Here is a 24,191-nt window from a genome sequence, read left to right as displayed (position 1 = left end):
GGATACAAACTTTTGAGTCATTTATATGGGGTTACTGCTAATAATGTTTTCTATGACCAGCTAATCAAAATTTTGGTTTGATTGCACCATGCTTTGTTGTTGGGCAACCATAGCCCATGCCCATGGAGCAAGAGGATTCTTGCTCACATAATATGACAATAATGCTGGGTGCGAAGTGAAGAGGTGCTCTTACTTCCTCTCTACAATCAAGCCTTTTGCATTCATTTTGCCTACCCTTTTAGTGTTTAGTGCTCTTGACTTGTGTTTTTTCTTTATTCACAGTCACTTGAGTTACTATTCATTATTTATTATTTACAAGCGAGTGCTTTTGTCTAGTAGATCTTGGTGTTTACATTCTTGCCCATGACGGTTTGTGACCATTGTGGCCTCCTTATGAGCGAAGCAGACATAGACATATGTCCTTTTTGTCCCTCTTTGCCTAGATGAGATGTTCAAGGAAGACACCATGTAATTACTGTAGGGAATGAACTTCCTCCCTAAGGGAAAGAGATTTTTCTTGTCGCAGGAAAAGTAACGAGATTTTACTTTACAGCGTCTATTCCCATTCGACAAGAATCAGAGACTAATCTCTTTTCATGTGGCGAGACCTCCCTTTAGTATTTCAGGCTGTGAATTTCCTGAGACTTTAAATACAATAGATGACACCTATAGTAATCTGAATAGTGTCAACTATATACAGTGAGACCTTGAGCCGACACTTGTAAAAGATTCTTGCCTTGAGCCAGGTCTCTGTAAATAACCATGATTACAAAGAGAAAACGTTCAAATGGGGGAAGCACACTTATGTTCCTGGTGGGATACTACTATTATTATTATTACTATTACTATTACTATTACTATTCCTATTATTATTACTACTACTACTACTTGCTAAGCTACAACCTTAGTTGGAAAGCAGGATGCTATAATCCCAGGGGCTCCAACAGGGAAAAAAGCTCATTGAGAAAAGGAAATGTGGAAAAATAGAATAAATATTTCATATATAAACTATACAAACTTTAACAAAACAAGAGGAAGAGAAATAATATAGAGCAGTGTGCCCGAGTGTACCCCCAAGCAAGAGAACTCTAACCCAAGACAGTGGAAGACCATGGTACAGAGGCTATGGCACTACCCAAGACTAGAGAACAATGGTTTGATTTTGGAGTGTCCTTCTCCTAGAAGAGCTGCTTACCATAACTAACAAAGAGTCTCTTCTACCCTTAGCAAGAGGAAAGTGGCCACTGAAGAATTACAGTGCAGTAGTTAACCCCTTGAGAGGAGAATTGTTTGGTAATCTCAGTGTTATCAGGTGTATGAGGACAGATTAGAATATGTAAAGAATAGGCCAGACTATTAGGTGTATGTGTAGGCAAAGGGAAAAGAAACCGTAACGAGAGAGAAGGATCCAATGTATTACTGTTTGGCCAGTCAAACATCATTTGTTTAATAATGTCTTTCTAAGTTACACACCAAATTTCAATGCTATATCTTTAAAACTAAGGGAGAAGATAGAATTTGAAGGTCAATAAGTATAGTTTTGAGATACAGGCGTTCAAAGTTTTTCTTTGTATTTTTACTAAGACAATATTAATAAATCATGATTGTTATGAATTTTATGTTCCTTTTTGGATATTAATAAACCAAAACAAAGTTTTTTTTTATCATAATTTAATCATAGATGAAGATCCCTTCGCTCAATATCTTTCTTCTTTAGGCAAGACAGTCGCCCCTTCATTATCTCTCTCCTTCACTAACTTCGGCAAAATATTTCGCCGGTATTACTCACTTCTCAACTCTTATTAGAGCAAATTTTCCTCTTCCTTATGTTAGCGAGATGTTAAAATTGTCTTTTCCTCTTTGACATGATGAAATTCTTGCCGAAACCGAAACAATGTCAGAGGTCAAACTCAAACATATTACTCTCTATGAGGTTTGTGCTACGACTGAAAGCCGAAGGGTGTAATTAGTGCTTAATACATGGTTTTGTGACTCAAGGAATCTATACAGTTGCCATAGCTTACAATTTGTTTTGTATTAAAATGTAATAATTAGTAAAATTTACGATAACAGGAGAAATACTGCATTTTCTTGTAGGGAACAATGTTTTTGGTTTATTGAGCTACTTTTACTAATTACCCTGTTACTATGAAAGTAAAAGTAATTTTGACAAAATGTTTTCTATACGCATTCTCCATTGCCATACGAAGCTCAGTGAATTTTTTTCAGAATTTTGTGTTTTTCTACCTGTACCCTCATATATTGGGATATCGGCTGGGCCCCTTAATGTTATGCAATTCAACAGTACAAGTAAATAAAATATTAGAGAAGTATTTGAATTAAAACTAATGAAATTATTATGCTAATTGGAAAATGATTGATCAAGTAATAATTGTTTCTTTTAGGAAATGTGAAATATCCTTTGGTAGCTTGCCTTAATAACATGAGAGTTATTTGATCCGAAAAGTAAGGTTGACGGCGGACTATGCAGGGTTAATCAGCTGATTTGAATGTAAACAATGCATAAAATTGTAATTCGCCATGTTTTTAATTATAAATAGGACACTAAAATGTAAATATTACATGCATTATTATTGGATACAGTTAAGTGAAACACCAGTTTAATTAAAATATTGTTTATTTCAAATATAGCTGTAATTTTTTACCACAGTAAATGGATATACATTGTACAGAGAGAGCCAGAATCAGCTGGGTAGAGAGATAGGTAGTGGCACGAAGCACTCTCAGTGTAAAGGATTGCGGGCAAATTGAAATCGTCGTGCAGCGTGAATTTTATGGCGAATATGAGAATTATTTGTTAAGTATTGCATTGTTCATATGCCCAAGTATCTGAAGTCCTGAAGCAAGGACCGCGATAAACGAGGCTGACTGTATACTCTCTGGATCTCTGGATGTCTCACTTCTTGTGGAAACTGTATGCAATAAAGTAAGATATGTGGGGTCTGAGAGGAAGGCACTTCTTGTATAATTGATGGACTTGCATGAAAAAATTTGTTGAAAACAGTTCTGTTTCATCTTACCCACATCCGTCATGCATGTACATACAGTATGTGAATCACTATAATGGCGTAAATTCTAATTACTTTAGACCCTTCTGCTGCTAAATCATTGAAGGCTGCAATCTAAGTTGCTCCATAAGACTTTATTATTATTATTATTATTATTATTATTATTATTATTATTATTATTATTGTGAGTTAAATGGGAGGACAGGATAGGATTAGAAATGAAAATATAACAGAGCTTACTCGAGTGCCATATGTGTACGCAATCATGGTGAGGGGTAGATGGAGATGGTTTGGGCATGCTCTTTGCACCCCCGAGAGAGATTGGTTTACCAAACTTTCAACTGGGCTCTAGAAGGCACTAGAAGAGTTGAAAGACCCAGGCTTAGATGGCTGAGGACTATGAAGTGTGAAGTAGGATTTAAAAGCTCAAGATAGAGACGACTGGCAAAATCTAACCGAGGCCCTTTGCATCAATAGGCGTAGGAGGAGAGGGGGATGATGATTATTATTATAAGCTAAGCTACAACCCTAGTAGGAAAAGCACCATGCTATAAGTCCAAGGGCTCCAACAGGGAAAAATAGCCCAGTGAGGAAAGGAAACAGGGAAATAAACTACTGTACATGAGAAGAAATGAATAATCAAAATTAAATATTTTAAGAACAGTAATATTGAATTAGATATTTCATAGATAGACTACAACAACTTAAAAAAAACAAGAGGAAGAGAAATAAGATAGAATAGTGTGTCCGAGTGTACCCTGAAGCAAGAGAACTCTAACCCAAGACAGTGGAGGATCCTAGTATGAAGGCTATAGCGCTACCCATGACTAGAGAATAATCTTTTGATTTTGGAGATTTCTTCTCCTAGAAGAGCTGCTTACCATAGCTAAAGAGTCTCCTTTACCCTTGCCAAGAGAAAAGTAGCCACTAAACAATTATAGGCAGAAGACTGAGTGGGTTGTCAGATTCTTATTTTCCTCCACTTGCTAATGAAGGCATAACGCATAGATATGAAAAGAGATACGAAGATTCTTTTGCCTCATATTACGAAAAACCCCTCATGATACGAAGCGAGATTTGTCTGGCTGCCGAAAAATAATTTTGAAATTTGCATGCCGCAAAACTGTAAACTCGCCACCATCGTCCTGCTCTCCCATTGGTTATCTCCATACCTTGATGCTAGTTATTGCCATAAGATCCTGCTCTCCTATTTTATATCAATAAGTATATTTTTAAGTTAAAAACAATGAACAGTACTGTATTTTGTGTATGTTAGGTATGTACATACGCACAGTGCTACTATGCATTAGAAAAAATTTCTTTCATTTTGGTAAATAAGTAACTGATCGTAACTTATTTTTTCATTTTAATGTCATGATTATTTATTTCCTATTAATTTCTTATCAATAAGTACTGTACATTTTTAAATTAACAACACAATGAATGCTGTAGAAGTGTAGTGTAAGTAGGAACTCACAATGCTACTACTTATATCAAACACAGTAGCGATATATTTTTCTTTCTTTTCGGTAAATAAATAACAGATTGTGAGATATTTTTTCCTTTTAATGTCATGCTTATTTATATATATTTAATTTTATATGAATAAATACATTTTTAAATTAAAAACACTATGAACAGAACTGTATTGTATATAGGAATGCACAATGCTACTACGCATATCAGACACAGCGAGATATTTTTCTTTCATTTTGGTAAATAGATAACAGATTGCAACATATTTTTCTCCTAATGTCATGATTATTTATTTACAATTAATTCTGTACCAACAAGTAAATTTTAGAAACACAATTAACAGTACACTACTGTCTTGTGTGTATTTACAGTATGTACGTACGCACAATGCAACTACGCTTATCAAAACATTCGTGATATATTTTTCTTTCATTTCGGTAAATAAATAACCGATCGTAACTTAGTTTTTCCTTTTAATGCCAGGATTATTTATCTACAATTAATTGTATGTCAATAAGTACATTTTTAAATCAACACAGTGAACAGAACTGTAGTGTATGTTCGAACGCACAATGCTATTTCGCATATCAGACACATTAGCAATATATTTTTCTTTCTTGTTGGTAAATAAATAAGAGGTTGTAATATATTTTTTTTCTTTTAATGTCGTGTATACAATTAATTTTTATCAATAAGTACATATTTAAATTAAAAACACAATGAACAGAACTGCATTGTATGTACGAATGCGCAGTGCTACTACGCTTATCCAACAGCAAGATATTTTTCTTTCATTTTGGTAAATAATAACATATCGTAAAAAATTTTTCCTTTTAATGTCATGATTATTTATTAAAATTCATTCCATATCAAAAAGTACATTCTTATATTATGAAAACACAATTATCAGTACAGTACTGTCTTGTGTGTATGTACATTATGTACGTACGCACATTGCTACCAGGCATATCAAAACATTATCAATATATTTTTCCTTAATTTTAGTAAATAAATGAGTTTTAAATTAAAAAACTATTTACTGAATAATTAAAGTTTATTAATTCTACAAAGTAAGTACAAGTACACATTAACATCAATGAATCTTGGTTGTATTACAATAAAATAGCTTAGAAATACGAGTTTTAGAAAAAACAGATAGGTTATTTATTGATGTATCACCAATGAATAATTTTATTACTGAACAATAAATTAGCGACGGTTAAAAATATGCTTGAATTGAAAGAAACGGTTTGTTTATGTATGATAGCAAACGTTCCTCTCCACAGTAAGGGTAACATTGATGAAGTATGTACCGTATGTACGGTACTTTGTTCCGTATAGGTACTGTACTGTATGTATAGTATTATTTTCCATTTATTATTGCATTATGTTCTATAACCACCTCATTTACAAGTATTAACAGGTAGGTAAGGTATATTGAATGATTCAAATGTATTTGGTTGTATTTCATTGTGGTTATAGCTTTATTATGAAATTTGATGTGGTGCTTTGTTCGAGCTTGGTACGAATTAGGTGATTTACATGTAAAACTGCCTTCATAATATGAAGAGTCATGGTACGAAAGCCAATGTGGAACAAATAAATTTTGTATCTAGAGGTATTACTGTATTTCATATGGAGAAAATTGTTTTAGGATATAAGATGAGCATTTTAGGTTGCGAGTTCACTCCCAGAATGAATTAAACTGAACCCAAGGTACTGCTGCACATTAAAAAAATGCAGTTTTCCGTATCATACTTCATATAGACTATATATGGTAATAAATGTTCGCCGTGAACCAATGTTATGTCTTTTAATCTATATCAATAGACATACATTGTCAGGCAAGGGATAAGCAGAAAGCTTTTAGCAGTACAGTTATAAGATTTTTATTTATAATTATTTAAATGATGGTAATACCTTAATACTTGTATATATGTGAACGTTATAGTTACTTGTTCTTGTAATGTAAATAATGTATGTGTTCTTAGAACAGAAAAGTGTTACAACAATGACTAAATTAAATTTTTTATTGATATCCAAATACTGTACTTTTTGTGCTGCATATTGTAAAGCATAAAGATCACAGTAGTATCTTTTATTCACAGAATACTTTTATGTGTCTTACTGGAACCTTGTCCTTGGCCTACTTCATCCACAACTGTGTTGTTACTATAATGCAGGGTAATAGACATCAAGAAAATAATGTAAGTAATATATATATTTCTCCTTATTTTATTTACTGCATTACAATACCGAAATAAGTTTCTGATAAGCATCTGATTAAGTTACTTGACTTCTGTGATTATTTTATATACAGTATTACAGTAAGGTTCTGAAGAGGATCTAATTAAATAGGTTACTGAGCTATTTTTCATACATGATACAAGCCTTTGTCATAGGCAAAATCTTGTGGGATTAAAAAAGCGAATGAATAGAGAGAGATCATCTATACTTCGAAGGCTTTCTGAGAGAGAACAGCAGGTAATTCTGAAAGATAAAAATCACCCAATTAATTGTTAATCATAGTGGATGATTTACCGTTTACAGATATTATTTATTTCCCTAAGTTTGTTGATATTTGTTTTGGAAACAATTTATGAGTATGGTTGTCACAGTGGTATTCATTGAGATTTTATTGTGTGTGCTTTTAATACACTTAAGGTGAATGAACACCCATGGTGTCCTGCCAACCATTTCCTGAGAATATCCCATAGGTGACAGCTATTACAGTTTCTTACTGTATGCTACATTTTATGTAAGAATTACTTCTGTGTAATTTCATTCTTTTTTTTTATAGTTAAATATCACTTGGTTTTCTTAGTGTTAAGTACTGTAAATTCAGTTTTATTAATACAACTTTTAATGATTCATAATGTCGCAAGAACTTGAACTCACAAAATTAAAACTCCCTTAAACTTAACTTTTTAAGAGTTGTACAATTCAATTCTGTAATTTGCATGAGTTTTATGAATTATTTTGTTTTCATAGGTATTACTGTAGCATCTGTCGTAAATAGTGTACCGCTACTGTATAGATATTATGTTAAGAGTTTGTGATAATTGGGATAGTCTAGAACATATTTTGATGTAAAAATTACTGCAAATATTTCTCTCTCTCTCTCTCTCTCTCTCTCTCTCTCTCTCTCTCTCTCTCTCTCTCTCTCTCTCTCTCTCTTTTTTCTACTACTACTACTACTACTACTATTACTACTACTACTACTACTACTAAAGGCATCCTCTTCTTTCCATATCATTCTTCACTTTTCTTTGCCATCTAATTCTCTGCTTCCCTCTCGGTCTTTCCCCACTAGCAAGACCTCCTGACTTCCTCACCACCATTCATCCTCAACACGTTCCCACACCATCTCAATCGTGACACTTAGTCATCATTTTACAATCTTTCTAGCAGTGATATTTCCATAATTCACTTCAACTTTCTCATCTCTGTTGTCACAACCTTTGCCCTCTCTTTCCCTATTAGACTCCACATTTTCCGATCCATACATTAGCTATAAATCTTGGCTTTTAGTTTGATTTGTCTTACCACATATTACTACTGCTACCTCCCTCCACTTCCCCCAGGCTACTTTTATCCTATTCTCAACTTCAGCCTCACATCCTCCCTTTAACTTATTGTAGATTCCAAGTATCTAAACTGTTCCACCTGTTTTATAACTGAGCCTATAATTTCATATATGGCTATTCTGTCCCTACCTTCCTTACTGCTCACCATAGCTTCATTCTTATCCACATTTATCCTCAAGCCACCCCTCTCCACAGTCTTTTGCCACTCTACAACCCACCTCTGTTATTCTTCCTTATTTTCAGTGGTAATCGCTAAATCATGATTATAGCAATTCCCACAACTCTTAATTTCCGATATCTTCACTTAACACATCCAAGATTAGCACAAATAAAATTGGGCTCAATGCTGATCCCTGGTATAATCCAACACTAACTTCAAAGTTCTGTTTCCCTAACAGCTTTTATTACTTTTGTCCTTCTTCTTTTGTACATCATATTTACCATTGTAACCAACTTATCCGGGACTTCTTCCTCAAGCACCAAAACATCACTTCTCTTGGTATTTTATCATAAGCCTTCTCTAGATCAACGAAAGCACAAGAGAGCTTCTGGCTTCCCTGTAGTCTTTTTCCTGTAGGTGCCTTCCTATAAAGAGTATTCACAGTCCTTCTCCCCCTCATAAATCTCTACTGCTGTTTCCAGATCTTTACAATTTTTCTTCTAGTTATCTCTCAAAAACTTTCAACCTTGTTTGTTTAATTCCCTTGCAGTCACCACATTTCTGCTTAAATTTAGATACCATTAGACACTCATCCCAGTCTTTTGTTTGGCACCATTTCATCTTCCTATATTGGACTTGATAAATCCAGTATCCATTCTTCCCCATCTGTAGCTAGTATCTTGACCATCTTAATTTGAAACTCGGCTGGATATGGGGCTTTACAATTTTTGATTTTACACAATGCCTGCTTTACTTTTGTATTACGAATCTCCATCGGTGGCCCCTCCACCCTTTGTGCTTGTCCCACCTCCTTTCTCTCCTTTTCAGTCTTCAGGAGTTGTTCAAAATTTCCTCTTTATCTCCTCTTGATGTCTTCATCCGTATGCAATATATTTCCGTCTCTATCCCTGATGACTCTGTTGCCCCAAATGATGTCTTTGCTTTTTCTTTTAAAATTGAAATCTTGTAGACAGTCATTTATCCTTCCCTTGTTCTTAGCCTTTCATTCAATTGCTGTACCACTCTTCCAGTAGCTATACTGTATCTACTTTTTCCTAGAATTCTCTACCAGGCATGAGGAAGGAAAGGGTAACCTTAATAATTTAATTTGATTCTATAGATTCTTTTGCCAAAAAGCTGCATAACCAAATTGCTGAAACAGCACTTTACTTTCAGTCTTTTTGCTGTTTATTAGTTCTTCTAATAGATTTGTATCAGCATTGCTGGCATCAGCCTTGATTCACAGTCCACTCTGGTACAATTCTTTACGATCTTCAAAGTTTGATCACCAAATTATCTCTCAGTGCTTAAGAAAGAGATGAAAAATTTAAATCATTGGTTTGATTTTCATGGAATGATAAAATTGATGGATGTATAGATATCTAAGTTTCTAATAAATCCCATTATTATTCCTTTTCTTTAATAATGCACATTTTGTGCCCTTGCAATTTAATGCTTGACCTCATTCAATTTTTTGAAAATATCAGATACATATGTAACATCTGCCCTTTTGCTTTCAAAATCTTTACTCACTATTTCACCCAATGTTTTATACTTAATAAATGAAGAATAGAATCATTGAGGTCATAAAAGTGTCTTAGCTACTTTTCACAAAGGCATCGAAATCCAGTTTATATCAAGAGCCTTTAAAATTCCTCTTCATTTTCAAGGCAAAAGGCAATCAATCAGTGAATTAGCTTTGATCGTACTGTATTCACTACTTCGATAATAGCATGCAGGGTACTATGCAATATGGCACCGAGATGCTTTGCGGCTAAATTCTGTCTATGAATGACAGAGTTGAGGGTGAAGATGTCTTGAACGCGTCCAACCACTGACTGTGCCCCATCAATTGTCGTGCAATAATATTTGAAAGTGGAATTCCTTGTTTATAGAATTGTTCAACTGTTTTATAAATTGTTGAACTTATATTGTGAACCTGTAATATTTCAGAAAAAAGAAATTCCTCAATAACTTCATAGCTGCTATTTACATAAGCATGCATATGCCAATAACAAAGCTTCATCGTTGCATGGTGTTGTCTCTTCAAGTTGCAAAGAAAATTCTGTTGTCTTGAGTTGATCACAAAGTTTATATGTAATGTCCTTTGCCATTTTGACAAGACTAAAGTAATGCAAAAACCAATCGGGATTTTGTAACCTCACAGTTTACATGTGCATTTTCATACAAGAATCTGATAAGACTACAGTATTTGAAGATTTAGCATTTGATGCACCATAATTATAATATAAGCACTAAGTCATAATCCATCCACTTAACCATGTCCTGGAAGCTTTCATTTTATATAGAATCAGATCTCAGAAATAAGACCTAAATTGCTTTCCTAGCAACATTTGACTTCTTTGTCTCGTTTCAGTCTAAACAATAAGCATGGGTGTCGAGTATAGTATGTCTGATGACCTCTAACACACAATCTATTGGTCAAGTAAACGCAGAAGTGTTTAGCTCTTGATCCAAATGCCTCGTCCTTTGTTATATGAGTTACTAGATGGTTGAGGAAGTAATGATTAAGGTAGATATCAGGTTATTCAAATATAAAATGAAATAGTAATACCATCTTGTCCATTCACTGTTTTACATTTTGTAAGTAGTCAAAAATACAAGTGGTCCGATAGTGGCCCACGTTAAGTTTAAACAACAGTTTTCAGCTTTGCCGAAATCATGTCCTCTTAAGGGACTTAAGTTTATATAATTTAAGTTAGGAAAAATACAGGTTACTTTAAAATTTGTGTTATTTTAATATCTCACCTGGGATTCATCTACCCCTCCCCCACTAACTACTATTGTCTTGAGAGGTATCTAGATTCAAGTGAACTTTGTATACTGAAGCATGCTCATGCCTGGTATGGTTACCATAAAACACTACAAATGGCTTACATTACCATAATATCCTAATGAGTAAGGTAATTGGTGTGAGGGAGAATAGGAACTTTAAATTTTTAATCTTGGATGTTGATACAGACGAGCTTTGAAGAGAAAGTCAGGTGAACCTTATATGAGAAGTGCAGTATTGAAATGATATATTTTATTACAGTATTAAAATTCTATTTTTGAAGGGAAATTTCTTTTGCAGGTCCGTGATTTGACGATTGCATATGTTTTGGTTGCTGCCACCTATATTCCTATTGGTGTCCTATTCTTCTCTTCTTTCCCATTACCAAAGTTTTGTATTGTTGATGTAAGTAAATGACTCCAAATGTAGCATTTTTGTTTTATAGCATGCAGGTTAATTTGGCAATTGGCAAGTTAGAATTACAAAAACGTTTACCACTATTTGACAATACTGATGTTGACTTGTATCCCATTTGGAAATATTCTTCTCGAGTTTCTGCCATTCTTAAAATATATGTATGTGAAGTGTTTAAATTCTAATGTCATGCCTTTGTCTTTGCAGAATTTTCTTGACAACTTTCCACCACATGACGTAGTTCTGGCAATTGTGCGTGGCTTCCTGTTTTTCCAGATCTTGACAGTGTATCCGTTACTGGGGTTCTTTATTCGCAACCAACTATTCACTTATTTCATGGGTCCAAATTATGAATTTGAGCTGTGGCGGGTTGTCATCCTTAATGTGTGTCTGGTTACATTGTCAGTACTTGTAGCCATTTTCTATCCTAATATTGGATTTATTATAAGGTATGTATTGGTTTTTGTATGTTTATACTTACTATTGTACAGCAGTCTTACCTTATTTACTAATAAACAAAGTGGCAAAAAGAATCTACTGTAATTACAGATGAAGCTGCATTGTAACTTTGCCTAACGTTGCAATTTCATCATCTCCTACGCCTATTGACGCAAAGGGCATGGCTAGATTTTGCCAGTCGTCTCTATCTTGAGCTTTTAATTCAATACTCCATTTATCATCTCCTACATCGTGCTTCATAGTCCTCATCCAACTCTTCTAGTGCCTTGTGGATCCCAACTGAATATTTGGTGAACTAATCTCTTTTTATAGATTAAAAAAGCGTATACAGTTAATAGAATTATACAATTTGTTGCAAGAGTATTGTAAATACTGTATATTTCAGTAAATGCATCTTATATTTAAAATACAGTACTGTACAGGTAATTAACGATGGGGTTAGGGAGTAGCAACCATATCGGTAAGTAAATTTGTTGATAAACAATTAATCCTTATAGTTGACATCTTAAGCATAAAATTTCCTAGTCGCATAATGTAAACAGAATCACTAGTAGTATGCCTGAATTTTTTCTTCTAATTTAAAGCATATCATATGTGCTTAACTAAATATATGTTTCCTTGAAAAAGTGGTAATTAAATATATGAAATGGTTATTAGTATATGTACTACAACTGTACTCCAGCATTTTCTTCAGTCAACTGACTGCTGGTTTTGGCATACCGTACAATATACAAGCACCGAAGATAAAAATATATATAGTCATGCACTAAACTTTTAATTTCATATCGTAACTTGTTTTTCATTTATGTAATAATTTCATGTTTAGATGAAATTGCTTTTTTTTTCGATTCGTAAAAATTTATGTACAGTTTTACCAGCTGTTCAAATTCTACCGCTAACATGAATATGTACACCAAAGATCAAAGCAATAGTAACTAAACAGCAGTACCATATTATTTTACTATTAATTTACACCTCTCTCTGTCTCTCTCTAAACAGAAACTATAATCTCAACATATACAAACATGACTCATTCGATCATCCTTATATAGGTAGTAGGTTGGCCAGGGCACCAGCCACCCGTTGAGATACTACCGCTAGAGAGTTATGGGGTCTTTTGACTGGCCAGACAGTACTACATTGGATCCTCCTCTCTGGTTACGGTTCATTTTCCCTTTGCCTACATACACACTGAATAGTCTGGCATATTCTTTACATATTCTCCTCTATCCTCATACACCTGACAACACAGATTACCAAACAATTCTTCTTCACCCAAGGGGTTACTGCACTGTAATTGTTCAGTGCCACTTCCCTCTTGGTAAGGGTAGAAGAGACTCTTCAGCTATGGTAAGCAGCTCTTCTAGGAGAAGGACACTCCAAAATCAAACCACTGTTCTCTAGTCTTGGGTAGTGCCATAGCCTCTGTACCATGGCCTTTCACTGTCTTGGGTTAGAGTTCTCTTGCTTGAGGGTACACTCGAGCACACTCTCCTATCTTATTTCTCTTCCTCTTGTTTTGTTAAAGTTTTTATAGTTTATATAGGAGATATTTATTGTTGTTACTCTTCTTAGAATATTTTATTTTCCTTTTTTCCTTTCCGCACTGAGCTATTTTCCCTGTTGGAGCCCCTGGGCTTATAGCATACTGCTTTTCCAACTAGGGTTGTAGCTTAGTAAGTAATAATAATAATAATAATAATATAATAATGAGCAAGTGTCTGACGATATATATAAATATGTATATTTTCATTGAAGGTGTTTGCCTTAGTCAAGTCAATGTGTTTCTTATAGAAATGCCCATATTTTCTCAGTTTCTTTAGATTCTCAGAGTACCGTAAGTTACTTTACTGATCTCTTGAATCTTATTTATTTAATTCTATAGTTTATTATACTAAAAAGTACATGTAATTTAGTAAGGGCACTAAAGAACATTTAGCTGAAACCAGATAGTGCTGGCATTATATCATTTCTGTGTAGAGTGGCATCGGTCTTTTAGCGTCGTCTAAAAATGGTAATTGTAGTATGGTGTTGCCAGGGATCTAAGTAAATCTTGAATATTTTCCTATTTGATAGTACCAGGAATTGAAATCTTGAATATTTTCCTATTTGATAGTACCAGGAATTGAAATCTAGAATATTTTCTTATTTGATAGGACCAGGAATTGAAGTAATTTTTTTGTTTGATTGAAAGGAGTTATACATTTTAATTTTTCATTTACTGTACAAGATTAGAGGTAATTTTCTTCTTAAAAATATGTTTTTATTTTTGCAGGTGGGTTGGAGCAATCTCAGGTTTGGCCTACATCTTTTTATTGCCTTGTGCAACGTACATGTATGCTATGTATGCCTACAAGAAGCTGTACTGGTACGATGCTTTGATTCATGGCTCCATCATCTTGCTGGGTGTTGTGAACTTTATATCCCAGTTTCTTACAGTATAGTATTTTCAGGTTTGTGATAAGTTTCTTTTTTTTTTCTTTTGTAATATTTTTCATTTCAAGTCTTAGGTTTGTGTATATATATTTATATATATGCTTTAATTCAGAAATAGAAAGTATATTATGGCATTTGTATCTTAAAGTAGCTGTATGAATGTACTGGATATATAAAGAACTACAGCACTAGTAGTATGTTATATTCCAATTTTTTAAATATTTATACCTCATGCATTAAAGAGAATAGTGTATCTACAAGGTTACAGTTTTGTTTTTAATTTTATAAATTTTTTCTTATCAAGGATTCAGTGCTTGAAGATGTACATTTAAATAGTTGTCCGTTTTGTTGGTGATAATAATTTGAAATATGAGATTCTTTTTCTAATTTTTAATACTTGATTATCCTCTTCATGATACTGAATTTTGGTAGAAAGTTGTTGATTCGAGGTACAACTTGCCATAGTTTTCAGAATGGTTAATTTATTTTCATATTCTTGTCATATAGGAATAGAAGACCAATAGTTTTACCAGCCAGCATACAGTCACCATGTTTTCATTGCAATATAATTAATTGAAACTTGGGCACAATATCTTATTTATGAACCAACAGGTTTGTATGGATTTAACCCAAACATAATCTCATTATTAAAAGGGTAACCTTTATTCCCACTATGCTATTGAAGTTGTTTGCTAGGTGTGACATGATCAGAATCTCATTTATCCAGATGTAACATTAAAATACAAATACAGTATTTCTAATCAAGCTACAGTATTAGTCACTAGTTTTATGTATAAATAGCTTGAAATTTGAGAAATCGGTAAATGGACCATTGTAAATATGGAACAATACTGTTGACCTTTTTTTAAATGCTATATTCTCTCCGTTTGGGGAATTTATATATGACCTTTAAAAGGTTTAATTTTGTTTTGTAGCAAACTTACTAATTTGTATCATCTTTGAATCTCCCAACTCATTATCTGTGATTGTCTGAATATTTAATGTATCTCATTTTGCATATAACTAAGAGAAGCACTTCAAAGTGCTGGATATCAATCAGCTAGAATACTTGAAATGTTTCATTTTGCAAATAACTGAAAATGCACTTCAAAGTGCTGGAGGTCAATATTGCTGACCTTTTTATTCTACTTACCTCCTTTATTTGTAGCATTTTAATAATGTACAAATGAATATTTGTGACTTGGAAGTTTGTTTGTTACAAGTCTTGAAAAGTGAAATTAATTTGTATTGGGGAAAATGTTTTCAAAGCAATGAGACAAGGAAACATTTTTTTTTACTTACTATTAATTTACTTTTGCACATTCATAATGTTTCTTTTTCTATTGGTGTATCTTAAATTTGTGAATTAAACACTAGGTTCTGATATGGGGTTCATAGTATTTTTTTTTATTACTATGAAAGTCATGTTGATCTAATGCTAATTCTGTTTTCATTTTGAAATTAGGTAATTATATTTTTGTGTGTATATTCTTAAATAGAAAAATTAAATTTCCTATCTAATTTTTGTTAATTTTTATAACTTGAAACAGAAAAATCCATCCAGTTTGAATCCTTATAAATAAGAAAAACACCAAGAAAAATTCATCCCTAGTTTATTAGTTATTTTTTGTGACTTGAAAAGAGGGACCATTATAAAAGTAGCAGAACAAAGACCAGTAGAAAGGTCTAGAAGATAATGGGAAATGGACCTAGCTGATTTGGGACCACATGGTAGTTTTATTGAAAATGTTCAAGATGGAAAGAAGTGGTTAGAACTTGAGTATATCAAGCCCAACCAGTAAATTGAAAATTTGACAAAAAACATTGATAATCCATGAATAGCAATCATGTTTACTGTGCTTGTGTATTTTTTTATTTAATTTTATTGTTATTGGTGAGATTGGTATTGGTTACATGCTTTTCATGTGCAATTTCCAGTTTTTATAAATTAGATTTAATCTAAGCATATTTACATGCAGAACACTGTAAAATAGCAAATGTGAGAATAAGTAAATTTAATTTTTTTTCATTTGGAAGATCTTTATGGTTTGGTTTAACATTTTATTATTGATAATATTAAATTTGTAAAACCCTTCAGGAATGCTGAACGAACAAAGTATGAAAGCTGTCTGGATTATGTCTAATAACCATATGATAACTGTAGCTGTTAGTTACTGTACATGGCTGCTTGGAACAATCCCTCATGATGCCAGAAGGATTAGCTGCTTGTATTATTGACAGTGGAAGTAAGATTAATAATTTGAAATACTTTTATGCAAAAATAAAAAAAAAAAATGTGATAATCTTAGGATAAAATAGCCACTAAAACAGATCTAGGTCTTACTGGCTTTTACAGGCATTTGTGATTGATACTTGTATTTTATGTATATTTGTATTATATGTAAAAAGAATTTCATAAAGCTACTGATAATGTAAAAAGAAGTGTTACCAAAATCTTATTTTTATACATTAACATTTTACAATACATTAGATATTTCACAACTGCAAAATACGGACAAATAATTATTTTCTTTGGAAATTTTAGGCATCAGTTGCTCTGGAGTTTTTGACAACTATATTAATTATGCTTTGTTCCAACACGGAGTACTTACCTCGAACTACTTTCTTGGGAGTATCTGGGATCTCCTCCCAACCGACCAGAATTTTGTGTAGTTTCCTCTATCGCCATTTTCTATAGTGGGTACCTCTGTAGCGGATGAATATGCGCCATGAGGCGACCCCGGGTCAGTGAGCATGCTTGGCCAGGTCTCGGTCATCAGTAAGTTTCTGGTCGTGTCGTGATTAACATCTCGCCGCGCTCTCTTCACCCAGTGCGACCCTTTGTGTCTCCACGCGGTCCCCACGTGTTCAATCCTAACCTTATCCACCTCTTTCCTCTGTGTCCCTGTGTCGATTGGTGCTTTAGTGTTCATTATGGAGCATCCTCGTCGTTGCCCCGGGCCTATGGCCGGTAAATCTTGTGGTGCTTTTCTCTCCAAGCTGGAGGTCGACCCTCACACCTTGTGTTCTTCGTGTAGGGGCAGTGTTTGTTCCCCTACAGCCACGTGTCCGGAGTGCGAGTCTTGGACCGAAATCTAGTGGGTTCTCTACGGAACCAAGAAAAAGAAGGCAGCCAAGAGATCGCCTAAGGAGGCTAGCATCTCCTCGCCATTAGCGTCGCCCGATGCCTCGTCGGAGAGAGGTTCCCTACTGCCTTCCCCTACCCAGAGTAGGGGACGAGGTAAGTCCGTTGCAGGGAAGCGGCTCATTGCCCTTTCCCAAGAGTCTGATATCCTTGATGGGGGGGATGTTGTGTCGGTTCAGGCATGTGGGGGGCCTGAGGGAGGGGCGGGAGTGTGTTCGGGAGACGAGGTCCTGGTGCCTACAGGGCCCGTCTCTGCCGAAGATCTGATGTGGGGGAAGCCTGCTACGGCCCCTTTCCCCGCATCATGGGTATGTGTTTCAGGTGCTTCAGCGACCGGGGGAGATGCGGAAAAAGAAGCAGGATCGTCAAATTCAGATTCAGTCGCCTGGACGGCACCCAGGACGCCCTTCAGGTCGCCCATGAGACTAGAGGAAGAGTTCGACACCTGGTTCGCTCCCAAGAAAGTGCCTCGGTCTCCCCCGGCGCCGTCGTCAACGCTCCCCCCCGTCTTTTTGCAGCCCTCTTTGCCAGTGGAACGAAACGAAGATCCCCCAGCAGCATTGGATGTATCAGTCTACTCAGCAGGTTCATCTTCCTCCCCGTCATCGTTCTCCTCCTTTTCGTCGGGCTCGTTCTCCTCAGAAGATGAAGGCCCGAGGGACTCGAGGAGGAAACGGGAGAGGTCCCGCAGGAAGAGGTCCCGCTCACGCTCGCGCCACTCCAGGAAATGGGCTAGGACCTCCAAGAAGTACAAGAGGAGCCGTTCGTCAAAGGATAAGTGGGTGCGAGTCACGATCCCCCAGAGTGAACTTCTCAAGGCAACCTCCTCTCCGAGCGCCTCCGGTTGGCTCCCTAGAGCCGCTTCTTCACCCTCGCGACACGGCTCCTCTGGTAGGCCCGACCGTCGTCAGAAGTCGACCCACCAGGTGACTTTCAACAGGCATAAGTCCGCGAAGGCACCGGCTCCATCCGCTCAGCGGAAAGAGCCGCTTCTTCGGTCTGGCAGCATAGTCCCAGCCTCCGGTCCCTCGACAGCTTTCCCCGAGCAACAGGGCCAGCCAGCTGGTCCAGGGAAGCCCGCGGCTACTCCCGTCCCAGCGGATCCGCCCGCTCTGCGGGTCGCCGTGCCAATGGCTCGACATGAGGAGAAAGTTCTACCTTCCCGAGCGGCTCCATCCGTTATCAACGAGGCTCCCCATGCGGATAACCAGGTAATGGAAGGCCTTATAGAAGGAGGAGAGTGCTCTTCAGACGACGTCTCCTCCTACCGGAAAGTCTTGGCCGTCATCAGATGCCACCATAGGCTGGACGAACCTAAGCCCTCGGCAGAGCAGGCCTGGCTCTCCGGGCTGAGCAGATGGGTGTTGTCCGGTTCAGCAGAAGCCGTCCCTAGCCCTACCTCTGGCGCCGGACGTGAAGCTGGGTATGGACCACATTGATGAGTTCATAGCCAGCCAAGCAGACGCCCCCAGGAGCCAGGGTGCCTCCAAACTTCTACCGGGACTTAAAACGCAGAAACGCTTTTACGTCCCGGAGGGTCGTCGAGGTAGTCCCCGTAGGGTCGAGCCAGCTATCGCCATCTTGAATCAAGGATTCAAGGAGCGGCAGAAGACTGGGCATCCTCCGCGCCAGTGTGCTTCTCACTAGCAGAAACTTCCATGATGGAGGATATGGCCCTAGACCTGGTCAACATTTCTTCTTGGTTGGACTGGTGGGCCTGCACCCTGGTGGGGTTCCAGTCCTCTCATGACCTCTCCGTTCCTGAAAACCAGTCCTTATTATGAGAGTTGATCAGTTCGGGGGGGAAAAGTCTTGAAATTTCTCTCCTTTCAATCCCTCTCTCAAGCAGCCAATTGGGTCCTGCGGAAACGGGATACAGTTCTGAGCAAGTTGGTACGGAGGTTACCCGAGCGGGAGGCGAGGTCGCTGAGGAACTCGCCGGTGTGGGGCGAATTCGTGTTCCCCCTGAAGACGGTCGAGGAGGTGATGGAGAGGGTCAGGAAACTCAAAGAAGCGGGAGAGCCCAGACCCCCGCCTGCAAGACGTCCAGCTCACAGGAGACCCTCTTCAAATGCCCCTCACCCGTCCCATTCTTTGCCAGTCCAACCGAGGAGAGAGTCCCCGTCGGTGTCTTGGCACCAAGCCCCGCAGCCCTCCCATAGGGGAGGTTCAACCCCGCAAGCAACCTTTAGGCCCTCCTATTCCAACTCCAGGAGAGGGCGCTCCAGCTGCGCCTCTAGAAGAAGATAGGCGGAGAGGCCCCCTACTCCTGCCAAAGCCTCAGGTAGGGGGATGCCTCAAACACTCTTGGCAAGCTTGGCGGGACTACGAAGCGGATCCGTGGACCGTAGCAGTACTGAAGGACGGGTACAGGTTGCCCTTCCTAGCGGAACCACCCCCTCTAATTCCGGACCAACAGGCAGAGTGGTTGGCACCCAAGGACCCCTTAAGAAGAGCAGCATTACAGGAGGAAGTGTCGGCCATGCTCGCCAAAGGGGCGTTGGAACCAGTCAAGAACCCCAACCCATGGTTCTACAGCAGACTTCCTGGTGGAGAAAGCAACAGGGGGTTGGAGGCCGGTCATAGACCTGTCAGCCCTCAACACGTTTGTGTGCAAAACCGACTTCAAAATGGACACCCCGAAGTCGGTGATGGCAGCCTTGAGGGAAGGGGACTTCATGATGTCCTTAGACTTCAAGGGTGCCTACTTTCAGACCCCTGTCCACTCCTCCAGCAGGAAGTTCCTAAGAGTGAAGTGGGGTACCCAAGCGTTGCAATTCAGAACTCTCTGCTTCGGGCTGTCGATAGCTCCTCAGGTCTTCACGAGAGTCTTCACAACAGTCTCAGCCTGGGCACATGAGCAAGGCATCTGCCTGATTTGTTACCTAGACGACTGATTGTTACTTTCAGCCTCAGAGGGAGTACTGAGGGAGCAAGGCGCGAAGCTTCTACGGTTCTGCAGGAACTTGGGTATCACAATCAACCTGGAAAAGTTGCAGCTGATGCCCTCCACCAGGATGACCTACCTGGGGATGGTTCTAGACACCTGGTTGGTGAAGGCCTTTCCCTCCTCAGAGAGGTTGGACTATTTGGATCGGATACTTCGACCCTTCCTAACGGACCAGCCGAGGAGAGCCAAAGACTGGTAGAGGTTGGTGGGCCACCTTGTGTCGTTGGAGAAGTTAGTTCCCCGGGGGAGACTCAAACTGAGAGGGGTTCAATGGAACCTGAAGGAGCTCTGGTCCCCGGGGGAGTCCCTGCACGAAATAGTTCCGGTGTCCCCGGAGACAAAGGAAGTCCTGAAGTGGTGGCACGACAGGAAGAACACCCTCAAAGGAATGCCCTTCGCAATCAACTCTCCGGAGATGATGATGTTCAGGGATACATCAAAGGAGGGATGGGGAGCCCACCTTCTCGACGAGTCAGCTTGAGGGAAGTGGTCCATCGAGGAGAAGAGCCGTCACATAAACGTACTAGAGCTGATGGCCGTGCAAAGGACATGCCGAGAATTCGTCCATCTACTCCGGGGAAACACCGTGGCTCTGATGTGCGACAACACCACGGTGGTGGCCTACGTGAAAAAGCAAGGAGGACTGAAGTCGAAGGAGCTGTGCAGTCTCACGACGCAGTTCCTGGAATGGGCCTCAAAGGAACAGGTCGAGGTCACAGCCAGGTTCATTCCAGGAAAGAGGAACGTTCTAGCCGACGGCCTCAGCAGGATGGGTCAAGTAGTAGGGTCGGAGTGGTCCTTACATCTGGAAGTGGCCCAGACGGTCATCCTGAAGTGGGGGTCTCCGGTGATGGACCTCTTCGCCACGAGACTCAATGCATAGCTCCCCGTGTTCTGTTCTCCTGTGCCAGATCCAACAGCAGCGTTCGAGGACGCCTTTCAACATCCTTGGGACAACCTCGACGTGTATGCCTAACTGCCCTTCGGGATGCTCAGACAAGTCCTCAACAGAGTGAGGGGGGCAAACAACCTGTGGATGACTTTGGTAGTGCCCTGGTGGCCGGAGAGAATGGTTCGCGGATCTAAAGGAACTGGCGCGCCTTCCACCTTGGCCCCTTCCAGATAGGCCAGACCTCCTCCGTCAACCACACTTCCAAAAGTTTCACGAAAACCCTCGGTCCAGACCTCCTCCGTCAACCACACTTCCAAAAGTTTCACGAAAACCCTCGGTCCCTCCGCCTACACGCGTGGAGGTTATCGAGCGGCTCCTGAAGAGGGAAGGATACTCGTCGAAGACCGCAGCAAGGATGTTGGGGTACCTAAGACGGTCCTCGGTCGCGGTATACAAAGCGAAGTGGACCACCTTTACTAAATGGTGCGCCTCACAGGACATCAGGCCATTGGAGGCCTCCATTCATGAGATAGCCAACTCCCTAGTCTATCTGAGAGACGACGTGGGTATGTCTATTCCGGCCATCAAGGGAGTCCGAGCAGCTTTGGGCCAAGTCTTCCTCCTAAAAGGCATTGATCTAGGAGCTTCCAGACAAATCTCGATGCTCATCAGGAGCTTTGAACAATCGTGCTCCCCAGGCCTCTAGAGTGGCCCAGTGGGATGTGGCTAGAGTTCTGAAGGTCCTGTCAGAGCCTCCCTTTGAACCCCTCAAGGATATCCTAGACAAGGAGCTCACCCTCAAGACTGTCTTCCTTTTAGCCCTAGCGTCAGCGAAGAGTAAGCGAGCTCCATGGGTTTTCATACGAGGTCTCGCACACGAAAGGCTGGTGAGAAGCAAGTTTCAGGTTCTTGGCCAATTTTGTAGCCAAAACTCAGAACCCAGCTTACTGGGACCCTAGGTTCGAGGGGCTTTCAGTGCCAGCGATCCCTCGTTCGGACAACCCGAAGGACTTGTTACTGTTTCCAGTCAGAGCGGTGCAAAAGTACCTGGAAAGAACGTCCAAGCTTCGACCTGGGATCAAGAGTCTGTTCTTCTCTTTGGGGCTAGTGAAGAACGCAGTCTCCAAGAATACGGTCTCTTTCTGGTTACGGCAGGTAATTATGAGAGCTTACAACAGCTCAGGAGTCTCCCTTCCGGGAAAGCCGAGACCCCATGATATTAGGGGCCTGAGTACTTCGCTGGCCTTCGAGAGGAACATGGCGGTGGGCCAGATCCTGAAAGCGGGCACTTGGTCCAGGCAGTCCACCTTTACGGCTCACTACCTAAAGGACTGTTTTAGGAAGTCTTTGGACGGTTTCTCTCTTGGGCCAAGTCCAAGAGACACAGGTTCCTTCCTTACCTTTTCCCTTATCACCACTTCCCCTCCATTCCCCTTGATCCCTTCTCCTGCCATGGGGAACACCCTCAGTTGAATGCATCCATGTCCGAAGACTCTTACAGAGGTGAGTTACTTACACACTAAGATAGTTTTATGCGTAGTTTTCCCTAGTTCTCATTTCTATTTTGGGGTCAGAAGAACCTAGCTTTCGATCTAGGTTCGTTCCCTTTTCCGGCCGGTCTCTCGGTCTGAAAGGCCACTCCCACCTCCTAAAGTATAAGTCGCCTAAGAAAGTAGTTCGAGGTAAGTACTCCGTGTTGGAACAAATCCCAAATTTTAAGTAATTTGTATTTTTCCTAACAGTACTTACCTCTAACTACTTTCGGGTTATGGCCCATCCATCCTGCCCCGAGTGCCTTACAGGACTTTTGATACCTTATCTATCATAAACTTACTGATGACCGAGACCTGGCCAAGCACGCTCACTGACCCGGGGTCGCCTCATGGCGCGTATTCATCCGCTACAGAGGTACCCACTTTTGAAAATGGAGATAGGGGAAACTACACAAAATTCTGGTCGGTTGGGAGATCCAAGATACTCCTAAGAAAGTAGTTTGAGGTAAGTACTGTTAGGAAAAATACAAATTACTTAAAATTTGTGATTTTGACATTTATTGTACAATATTTGACTAATTTTTAATAGTGAACTAATTTTTAATGGTGATTAAATTTTGTGTCAGATAAGCAAAGTTGCTTTGTAAGTTTAAAGATTATTTTATTATTCACAATATATTTTTTCATTGTATTATAAATGAATTAGGGTAACTGAAAGGCATAAGTTCATATCTTTGTTGTTTGGAATTATCACTTTATTTTCTTGCCATTGTTGACAGTTTGTGAAGTATAGAGTACATACAAACAGGTGTTACTATTTATTAAGGTGAAGAGGTTCCTTTTAATCAGTTAACCCTTCTACCCCCAATGGACATACTGGTACGTTTCACAAAACTCATCCCTTAACCCCCATGGACGTACCGGTACGTCCTTGCAAAAAACTGCCATTAGCATCTTTTTTTTTTTTTCTTTTTGCATATTTTTGATAACTAGGAGAAACTTCAGGCATTTTCCAAAAGAATGAGACCAACCTGACCTCTCTATGATGAAAATTAAGGCTGTCAGCGCAATCTACAAATAAAATATTGCAAAACGTGCTCGAAAATGGAAGACGCCTGGGGGTTAAGGGTGGGAAAGTTCCAAATAGCCTTGGGGGTAAAAGGGTTAATTAAAACCTGAATTTGAAAATACTTTCACAGTATTGCAAAACATTTTATATAGTAGTATGGTTTTTGAAAGTTTATTTTTTGTAGTAATACAGCAAAATCTTTTATTTAATGTAGTTATACAACAAAAGCTCATGAATATATTTTATTTGATGTGGTTAGGGGAGATATTAAACTTATTTTTCTTAAA

General features: G+C 38.8%; 1 protein-coding gene across 7 annotated transcripts in view; it reads left to right on the top strand.

Annotated features, from left to right (window-relative positions):
• The window catches only part of LOC137634319 (neutral amino acid transporter 9-like), a 115,268-nt gene extending 97,812 nt beyond the window's left edge, over positions 1–17,456 (top strand). For 5 of the 7 annotated variants that reach the window (XM_068366688.1, XM_068366693.1, XM_068366687.1 and 2 more), the window contains exons 10-13: positions 6,614–6,712; positions 11,347–11,451; positions 11,668–11,909; positions 14,195–15,876. In XM_068366688.1, the coding sequence (XP_068222789.1) occupies positions 6,614–6,712; positions 11,347–11,451; positions 11,668–11,909; positions 14,195–14,363 (615 nt within the window). In that variant the 3' untranslated portion in view covers positions 14,364–15,876. Of the gene's footprint in view, positions 1–6,613; positions 6,713–11,346; positions 11,452–11,667; positions 11,910–14,194; positions 15,877–16,453 lie in introns of those variants that run through there. The other 2 variants (XM_068366692.1, XM_068366689.1) reach the window with 2 other exon arrangements.
• The last annotated feature ends 6,735 nt before the right edge of the window (positions 17,457–24,191 follow it).

The sequence above is a fragment of the Palaemon carinicauda genome, chromosome 44 (genome assembly GCF_036898095.1).
Source record: "Palaemon carinicauda isolate YSFRI2023 chromosome 44, ASM3689809v2, whole genome shotgun sequence".
In the NCBI taxonomy this organism is placed as follows: domain Eukaryota; kingdom Metazoa; phylum Arthropoda; class Malacostraca; order Decapoda; family Palaemonidae; genus Palaemon; species Palaemon carinicauda.
This window is presented reverse-complemented; position numbering and strand designations above follow the sequence as displayed.